The sequence below is a fragment of the Danio aesculapii genome, chromosome 20, assembly GCF_903798145.1.
Source record: "Danio aesculapii chromosome 20, fDanAes4.1, whole genome shotgun sequence".
NCBI classification, from domain to species: Eukaryota; Metazoa; Chordata; class Actinopteri; order Cypriniformes; family Danionidae; genus Danio; species Danio aesculapii.
This window is the reverse complement of record NC_079454.1, coordinates 27,155,792-27,165,791: the sequence shown is the minus strand read 5'-3', so window position 1 is coordinate 27,165,791 and position 10,000 is coordinate 27,155,792. Positions and strand designations below refer to the sequence as shown.

Below are 10,000 nucleotides of genomic sequence, written 5' to 3'. Positions count from 1 at the left end.
CAAGAGCACTCAGACCTTCAACCTCAGCCTGACGGTGAGCAGCTTCAGTTTGCCACCGCTTAACAGACCAAACCAAAAATGTTACAACCAAAACACAGCAGTTCTGTTACAGCCAGACATAAATCTCAACTCAAATGCACCTTCAGATGCTGCAGCTGGGTCTCTTTTGAGGTGACATCAGAGCGACGGTGGCTCCTAACTTTAACTTTGAGCTCCATGTCCACCAGCCACTGGTCTAAGCTTTGAAATAACCCTTCCAGCTGCTGAACCCTTGCGAGGGCCTGCTCTACTTGGACTTTGGTCTCAGCAAGTCGGTCCTGGTACCCCTGCCATTCAGTCTTTGCTGTTTCCAGGGCCCGATCCTCAATTTGAGGAGCCCCCCACGGAATGACTCTTTCACGACTGGCAAGAACTGAGCTGAGCAAGTTGTGGCCCTTTGGGCAGTGAGATTGGAGCATCTGGAGATGTTATTAGACAGACAGAGGTAGAAGCAAAGATGAAGTGGGGCATAATATTTGTTGCTTATAATAAATAACAATGTTTCATTTAAGACCTTTTTAAGATCACTTTGAATTAAGTGTACTATCTACAGAGTACTGTATATCACAGTGTTGTGCTGCATCCCAATTCACATACTATTCATCATAAATAATATTCAAAAATGTCCCAAATCATAATATTTTGAAATGAATATTGCAAAGTTATCCAGATGGTCTACTATATCCGGTGTAAATTCAAAGTGCAGGTGCGTGCATACTCTAATGCAGGGGTCACCAAACTTGTTCCTGGAGGGCCGGTGTCCTGCAGATTTTAGCTCCAACCCTAATCAAACACACCTGAATGAGCTAATCAAGGTCTTACTAGGTATACTTGAAACACCCAGCCAGGTGTGTTGAGGCAAGTTGGAGCTAAACTCTGCAGGGACACCGGCCCTCCAGGACCGAGATTAGTGACCCCTGCTCTAATGGCTAATCTTGACATTATTAAGAACTCCCATTGATATTAATATTCTTATAAAAATTTGAAAATATATATATTTTTAAAATGTAGTTAGAAGGTAGTTAGATGGATATCTGAAGACCCATCAAAAAAAGATCAGGAAAATAATATTTATATGACTTTTTAAGGCCTCAAACTTCTAATCTTTTTTAGACTTTTCAGAAACCCCTGTATAAAGCAGAAAATGTGATGCTTCTATTAACCTGCAGCTCTTTTAAAGTGTCCTCCAGTGCATTTACGTCTTCATCCAGAGGTGAGAGGACGGCCAGACTGCACTGCTCCTGCTCAAGCCAGTCTTCAAACATGTGCAGGCCTCGCTGGTACTCTTGGTGGAGCAAAACCAAATCTTCTGCCTTACTGACAGCAGCCTGAAACACCAGATATTGAACAAAAAGCGCAATAATGCTCAGCAATGTTTTTCTGCTCGGTTGTAGATGTTTTCTGTTTCAATAAATATTTAAGTTTTGTTTTCTTTATAGACCACAGTTTATACTATCATTTAAATTATATTATTATAAAACTTAATAAACTAAATCTGTATACAGCCAGCTGAAAAATGGTTTTATATATTTCTTTCAATAAAATTTTATTTTATTTTCAAATAGCAAAAGTAATTTCAGCTTTTATAGATACATTTGAAGACAAACTTATTAGCTATCCTGTCAAATTTCTATTTAACAGAACAAGAAGAATTATGTATTACTAAGTAAGTAATACTAAGTATTTCCTATCATATTTTTCTTCTGGAAAACTCTTATTTCTTTTAGTTTGGCTGGAAGATGAAAGTAAAAAGAATTACTTAAGTCAATATTATTACCCCCCTTCATTCCCCCCCCGACTGGCTACAGAACAAACCACTGTTGTCCAATGACTATATGCCTAGTTAACCTAATAAACCTTTTAAGCCCTTAAATTGCACTCCTTAATTAATCTGATAATCCGAATGTATATTTAATATTAGTTGAAGACAAAATTATTAGCACTACTTCGAAATGTTCGTTCTTTTTCACAGTATGTCTGATAATATTTTTTCTTCTGGAGAAAGTCTTATTTGCTTTATTTAGGCTAGAATAAAAGCAGTTTTTAATTTTTTTTAAATCATTTTAAGGTTAATATTATTAGCCCCTTTAAGCTTTTTTTTCCCCGATAGTCTACAGAACAAACCATCATTATACAATACCTTGCCTAATTACACTAACCTGCCTAGTTATCCTAATTAACCTAGTTAAGCCTTTAAATGTCACTTTAAGCTGTATAGAAGTGTCTTGAAAAATATCTAGTCAAATATTATTTACTGTCATCATGGCAAAGATAAAATAAATCAGTTATTAGAAATGAGTTATGAAAACTATTATGTTTAGAAATGTGTTGAAAAAAAAATCGCTCCGTTAAACAGAAATGGGGGGAAAAAATAAACAAGGGGGCTAATAATTTTGACTTCAACTGTATATATACGGTGTGGGTATTTATATATATCTGTGTTTGTGTGCTGTGCTTCAGACGAGTGGGAGGTCACTGCTGAGCTCTTTGGCCACTATAACAGTTTCCATGGCAACAGCAACTTCTGCAGTTACTGAATGATCTTTTCAGAGTAATAGGCGATATAACACTTCACTGAGAATTTGGCTATTAAAAATATTTCCTCACTTGCAGAACTCTACTGCAGCATGCACTATAACACTGCTATATCATGGACACTGCCTATAGATTATCATGGAGCATTATATTGGCTTCATTAAATTAGTTTGAGCTTTGTAATTCTTTGCAAATTTAAGCACTAGAGATTGATGCCCATACCTTGGCTTTATCTTTGATGGTTGTGTATCTCTCGCTGAGTTTCTGGATCTCCTGTTGGGTGGCTGTATGTTCAGTCATGTTGGAACCCTTGGTAGCGATGGTCTCTAAAGGACTGGAGTGACTGAGAACTTCCTCATAGAGGAGCTGTAAACAACATACTTTTAATTTAACATAAATTAAATTGCACATACAGCTAGAAAAAATTAACAGAACGCTTGAAAAACTTTATATCTGTAAAACATAATTTTAGTTTTACTTGGCAAATTATGATATCATTTATTCATAATTTAAATCAAGATTTTTAAATCAAGAAAAGGGTGTTTTCAGACATGCTTATTTACAATTTTAGACAACACAACACCCATGTATTAACTTCAGAAAAGATAGAAATCAATATTGGCTGAAATAACCAAAACATTTGTTGAGAAATGTTACATGAGGAAGACCATTATAGAATAAAACAAATACTGCATAAACATTTTACTCTTGCCTAATAAATCCAAAGAAACTGAAACGCTTCCAGTGGTCTGTTAATTTTTTCAAGACCTTACTTTATCTTCATAATCTGATTATCTGATAATCCGAAGCCAAATAAATCGAACAAAATAATTAATTACCTTGGCACGGCCAAGATTGGCAGTCTTGTCTCTCATTTCAGCGTAGTGTTTATCGGAGTTTCCGAGACTCTCTTCCACTCGCACCATCCAGCACTCAAACTGACTGACGTCCTCCTGGTAGCTGGTCCAGTGTGACAAAGCTCCTTCCAGCTGGCTGTAAATGCACATAAACAAGACATCTATTACTTCTACACACACACACACACACACACAAATACCTCAGGCAATGCTTATTGACTTCAGGTCAATGAGAGAATAAATGAGCACAGAGAGACTGTGGTAAAACTCTCTGACCTTTTGCACTGTATAGATGTAGATAAGAGCGACTCCCAGGAGTCTTTGAGGTCCTGGATCTGTTTGCGAACCACTGGTACTCCCTCAGCTGAGGTGTTTCTCTGGACAGATTCTCCTCTGGTGATCAGCATCTTCAGCTGGATTTCTTTGCCCTGACAAGCCGTCAGTAAAGCCTGGAATCAGTCAGAAGTACGATTACACATCTAACGTGTACCAAAGAAAAAAAATTATCTGTAAAAGTGACCAGTAGAAATGACAGCATACCTCAAGCTGGCCCATTCTGGTGATGAGCACAGTCTTGTCAGATGTGGGGCATCTGCATGTTTTCAAGACCTGTTGGGACTCTGAAACCCAGTTTTGAAGCTCCTGAAGGCCTTGCGAGAAAAGCTGATGTTCCCCAACCACTCGCTCTACCCTTGACACCTTCTCCTACAGGTGAGAAAAGACCACAGAAAATGTCTGGACAAATCAAGACTCCTTTCTTTCACAGAAGTGTTCATTTACGGGAAGTACAATTTATAAATATATTTCATTAGTATGCCTTTTCAATTCGCACAATTCGAAAACAATTTCAGATTTTTTTTAGTTTATTTTCAGCGATTTCTGATTAATAATAACTTTTTTCAGTTTCAAGTTATTTCATTGACTATTGTAGCGTGCTGGGTTGCTTTGGGTCTTAGGCCCCGTTTACACTAGTGCGTTTTAGTTTTAAAACGGCGTTTTAGAATGAAAACGATCCGCGTCCACACTAGCGTTTCACCCAGTGCTTCTGAACAGATCTCCGTCTACACCACAACACTGAATCGCACATCACGTGATTACACACACACACACACACACACACTCTGGCATGCGCTGCAGCATATCTACCCATATGAGAGCTGTGCTCATTGGAGTGTTCATCTAGGATCTACCGCTGGATCTAATCTCACTATATTTGTTAAACGTGACATTTAATTAATCTTGTTGTCTATATCTAATGACATATTCCCCAACTTTGGTCTTTTAAATCTATTACTTGTTCTTGGGTAACGTTTTTGGCTGAGCGCAAAGATAAGTTAATAATTAATGTAACCACGTACATACTGTATATTGACTGATTGCTTGCTGTTATTTCCTATTATGTATAAACGTATTGTGTTATACTTTTATAATGACCATTATTGATTATTAAAACTGATATTCAGCAAAAGTGAGGGTATGTTTCATATTTTCAATGAAAATAAAAAGGAGCCAGTAATGTTATAGGCTCCGTTTTGTTATGAATACGCATACAGTGAAGATGACGGCAGCATGTCGTCTCAACATTTCTGCTGTCTTTTAAGTTGTTATTATCAAAATGAAAATATCAGTTCCTTATTTCATGTTTTCATTTTATTATTAAGATAGTGAAACAACGTATCCAGGGTCATAAATAAAATGCATTATTATTATTATTGTAGATTTTTTTTTCTTCTATGGAAGAGTACCAACAATTTTGTCCACGTCTGTTTACATTTTTCAATACAGATGTCTTAATTTATTGGTATGAACTTTAAAGTTGGAAATATAATCTTGAGTTGCAATTTATGTTGCAGTGTCCTTGATAGAGTGTTACTATTCATTTAATTACTGAGTAACATTAACTGATTACATGTATTTGCTCTATAGTTATTAGAATGCAGGGTAACACTTTAGTTAAGTAACAATTCACTGGCTATTAACTCTTTCAACTATTATTTACTTGCCTATTATTAAGATATTAACTGCTTATTACCAGATCCTGATCCTATCCAATACCTAAACCCAACTACTACCCTACTAACTATTAATAACAAGCTAATTAGTTGTCTTTTGAGCTAAAAGTCTTAGTTAATGATTTGTTAATAGCGCAAATTGTGCATTAAATAAAAAAAAAGTGTGATCGAACACAGGTTAGTTATAGAGTTAGAAGTATGTAATTATGCATACTTTTTAATTGTAATTATTATAGTAAGTACATGGAACATGTAACAAGGAAACCTTAGAATAAAGTGTTACCTAATTTTGCTTTATATTTGATTTATTTTTCCATTAATATAACCTTTGCAGATTAATAACAGTGTTCAATGTAACCTTGAGCAAATATAAACAACAGTAAACATTTTTAATGCATATTGTAGATCGTAATTGCATGGCACCTAAATTCACTTGTATGTTTTTAAAATGTTAATTGTTAAACTGTTTTATTTGAATATATTCAGATAAAAGAGGATTAAATTCTAAATGTTAAGATTTGAAATTGTAATATTATCACTTATTGGCCACAACATTAACACTATAATCTGTTTGAATTTTAATATCAGTTCAACGATAAGTACTGTAAATCAGTATGCAGTGTGCTTATATAAAGATATCAATAAAGGGCTTGTCTCCAGTCTCAGTCAGTGGTAATGACACATGGTTACAGCACAAGACAGATTAGTTAAACAGACAGGCAGAGGAGGTTACCTTAATCAAGTTGCTCAGGGCCAAGTAACAGGCAGCCAGCTGACAGACTCGATGCACAAAGCTCTTCCCAGCACCCTGACCATCCCAGAGCCCATGTGCTCGCCCTCTCAGCCCTGCCAGCTCTGACTCTCTGGAGCGCATCTCCTCCAGCAGCGTCTGAGGAGAGCCACGAGACAATAAACGCCAATAAATAAAGTGCTTTTTGTTGTTTTAAATCAAGGAACGTTTTGAATGAAAATATCAGTAAACATTACAATCAGACATGCTGAGAGGTAAGTATTAACAATCATTTAAAAATATGCTTGCTGATTCATAAATTGCAAAGCGACGGCTACTGACATATTTTTTAAATTATTTTTATTTTTGATTGTAATGCAATAATGTGCAGCTTTTACAAAACTGCTTTAAAACAATAATTATTGTGAAAGGTGCTATATAAATAAACTTAAACTGAAATTTAAAAAAACCATACAGACAAATCTAAAAGATTACTTTATAAATCAATTCATTTCTTGCACAGACCGATTGTTTCTTATTGTAATAAGACCTCTATGCTTTGTCACGAGCTACAGGTATTAAGCTTGTTCCTGTATATGCTTTGGTAACACTTTATTTTGATGCTCTATTTGAGTATTAGTATACTGTCTGCTTAATATCCATTGATACTGCTCCTTCAACAGACATTTAACTGACTATAAGAAACTTTGCAAGTACATGTCAACTTACACTAACCCTAACCTCAACCTAACAGTATACTTATAACCTAATGAGAATATATTTAAAATATATTTATTATCTGTTTTTTGTCCTGTCTCTGTTATCCTGTTGCACTGTAAAACAAATCACTCTGTCACGAAAACAAATTCCTTGTATGTCTGAACATACCTGGCAATAAAGCTCTTTCTGATTCTGATTCTGAGAATAAGTTGGCATGTAGATGCAATGTAACTTAAATTCCACAAACGGACCATCAAAATAAAGTGTGACCTATGTTTTTTTAACTCTCAAAGTGCCAGTCATCATTGATTAAGGAGTGAATTGCTTTTATATATATCACGAAGGTCCGCAGTTTCAGCTACTATCATGTCTAATAGGGAAAGTTTGAAAATTAATACTTCCTCTTCATTTACTCACACTCATGTCATGTGGTTATAAACTTATATGATTTTTCTTCTACTGTTGAACACAAAACAAGATATTTGAAGAATGTTATGGAAAAAGCAGGCATGAACATCCACAAAAGGAATAAAAATCCTATCAAAGTCAATGGCTTTTTTACAATATCCCTCAGTAAATCTTCCTTTTTGTTCATCATATGTAAGAAAGTCGAAAAGGTTTGGAACACATGGAGGATGATTAAATGGTTCAGAAGTTACATTTTTAAGTGAATTATCCATTTAATAAAAGTGTAAAAAAAAATTAACCTAGTTTTTTTGATAGCCTGAGAAGGAGTAAGTTCCTTCTTTTGCATGCTGTCTTTCGGATGAGATGTTAATAAACCGAGGTCCTGACACTCTGTGATCATTAAAAATTCCAGGATGTCCTTCAAAAACAATAGTAGTTTAACCCCGGCATCCTGGCCAAATTTGCCCACTGGCCTCTGTCCATCATGGCCCCCTAACCATCCCCATATCATAATTGGCTTCATCACTCTGTCTCCTCTCCACCAATCAGCTGCTGTGTGGTGTGCGGTCTAGCGCAATATGGCTGCCGTCGTTTCATCCAGGTGGATGCTGCACACTGGTGGTAGATGAGGAGATTCCCTCCAATGTGTAAAGCGCTTTGAGTGTCCAGAAAAGGGCTATATAAATGTAAGAAATTATTATTATTATTATTATTAATATTATTATTATTAATTAAATTAACTGTGAACTTTCATATTTGGATAAACTATTTAACAAGTACAGTATATTAGTTTAACATTTACATTGCTGACCACTTCCTGTGGGGTGCAGCATGAAACTTTGCTAATGTCTATTTGTAAATCATGTAGCAATTATGTTTTCAAACTGACTAGTTAAAAGCAAAAACATAAATGAAAAAAGTTTTCCTAAATCAATTAATATTTTCTACTCTTCCAAATCACTCAGCCCTTGTTTATGTTATGAACACAGGCACAGAGACAGACAATCACGTTCTCCAAACAGCAAAATAAACTTGTACCAAGCGCACTTAATACATCAGGGCACAAAAGACCACCACAAGCAAATTTCTTGCTTCTATTCTTGAGATGGAAAAAGAACCGACTGTGAAATTGTCAGTTAGGCAGACACAGTTGATGATAATAGAGTCTATCATGTTGGGTGCACTCTGGGGATAAAGGGATTAAGAGGGAAAGTGGGTAAAAGCAGGGGAAGGGGAGATGGGAGGGGACGGATAATCACTCTGAGGACCTCCACACACTGTACAGATACACTGCTGGAAATGTAATTGCCAACAGAGCAGACAAAAGGACCCAGCAGGCAACAGAGCAATACAAAAACAGATGAAATATCTGGTGATAAGACAAAAATAGAAATGTTTATCTTTCCAACATCTGTTCTGCGTGCGTATGATTGTACATTTGGAGTTTTGTTCTTCGAGTGCAGATGAAAAGTGAATAATTAATTGCATGTCAGCGTAATCCTCAATAGTGTCAAATAGCTTGACTCAGCAGAATCCTCACTGATAGACTTTTTTTTTTCATTATCTCAGCGGATCCTAATTCTGATTAACTCGTTTAATTGAGGTTAAGTACTGCAAAATCCACTGACACAGTTAGTTTACTTGATCTGATCATTTAATTATGTTGAAGCAGGTAGATTATACTAGAAAGACATGTTAATGGAGAATGGATTTTTTATATACTCCAAAAATTTAATACATAATCTGTTGATTATAAAGCAAATGCTCTCCTGTTGATGTGTTGCGTTACATTAATTTTTAAGGTACAGTCGATGAAGACTGGAATCTCAACAGTAAAGACTGACTTCATTCTGGAAGAGTAAAGCTCTTATGAATAAGTAAGCAGAAGTCAATAAGACTGTCAGGTGTACCTGAAGTTTGGAGAGCTCGAGTCTTTTTGCAGGCAGGTCATGGAGACGAGCGCTGCTCTCCTGTACACTGATCTCGGTCCTGTTCAGCCAGTCTTGAAGAGGTTCAATGCTTGCCTCAAAGTCCTGCATCTGAGACTGTAAGACCTAAGAGCACATATTCACATTAAACACATACGTAGGGCTAAACAAATAAATATATTAACTGAATAAATAAAATAAATATTAATACACAGAGATGTTTTACTTAGATATAAAAATTTGATACAGCAATAAATGTGACCAGCATAAAACCTTAAAAGTCTTTTGTTGCATACCTATAATTTGGCAATATCATAAAAATGGATTGTGTATGTCAAACTCATTGATTTTTATTTTATGCCAAATACTACTAGAATATTAAGTAAATATCATGTTACATGAAGATATTTTGTACATTTCCTATGGTAAAAATATCAAAAAGTAATTTTTGATTAATGTGCATTGCTAAGCACTTCATTTAGACAGATTTAAAAGCATTTTTCACAGTATTCAGATTTTTTTAAACTTTCAGATCTCAGACAAATATTTTTCTAAAAATAAACACACACAAGACAGTGGAAAGCATTTTTATTATACTTAAATGTTTTGTCCACAAATGCGAAAAAATAAAATAAAATAAAATCCTAATCTCTAAATCTAAACTAAATCTCAGCACATAAAACTAGATTAAAAATAAATTACATTCGATAAAAAAAAAACTAAAATAAATAAATAAAATAATTTAGTATAAAATAATATATAAAATAATAT

At 35.0% G+C, this 10,000-nt stretch overlaps 1 protein-coding gene across 1 annotated transcript in view; it reads right to left on the bottom strand.

Annotated features, from left to right (window-relative positions):
* syne1a (spectrin repeat containing, nuclear envelope 1a) overlaps positions 1-10,000 on the bottom strand; it is a 205,965-nt gene that overhangs the window by 89,350 nt on the left and 106,615 nt on the right. Inside the window, exons 60-68 of the mRNA XM_056480594.1 lie at positions 9,212-9,355; positions 6,177-6,332; positions 3,972-4,136; positions 3,708-3,880; positions 3,414-3,567; positions 2,797-2,940; positions 1,203-1,367; positions 141-458; positions 1-58 (exon numbers count right to left, since the gene is read on the bottom strand). The exon at positions 1-58 is cut by the window's left edge and continues 98 nt beyond it. Coding sequence (XP_056336569.1) covers positions 1-58; positions 141-458; positions 1,203-1,367; positions 2,797-2,940; positions 3,414-3,567; positions 3,708-3,880; positions 3,972-4,136; positions 6,177-6,332; positions 9,212-9,355 — 1,477 coding nt within the window. The remainder of the gene's footprint in view (positions 59-140; positions 459-1,202; positions 1,368-2,796; positions 2,941-3,413; positions 3,568-3,707; positions 3,881-3,971; positions 4,137-6,176; positions 6,333-9,211; positions 9,356-10,000) is intronic.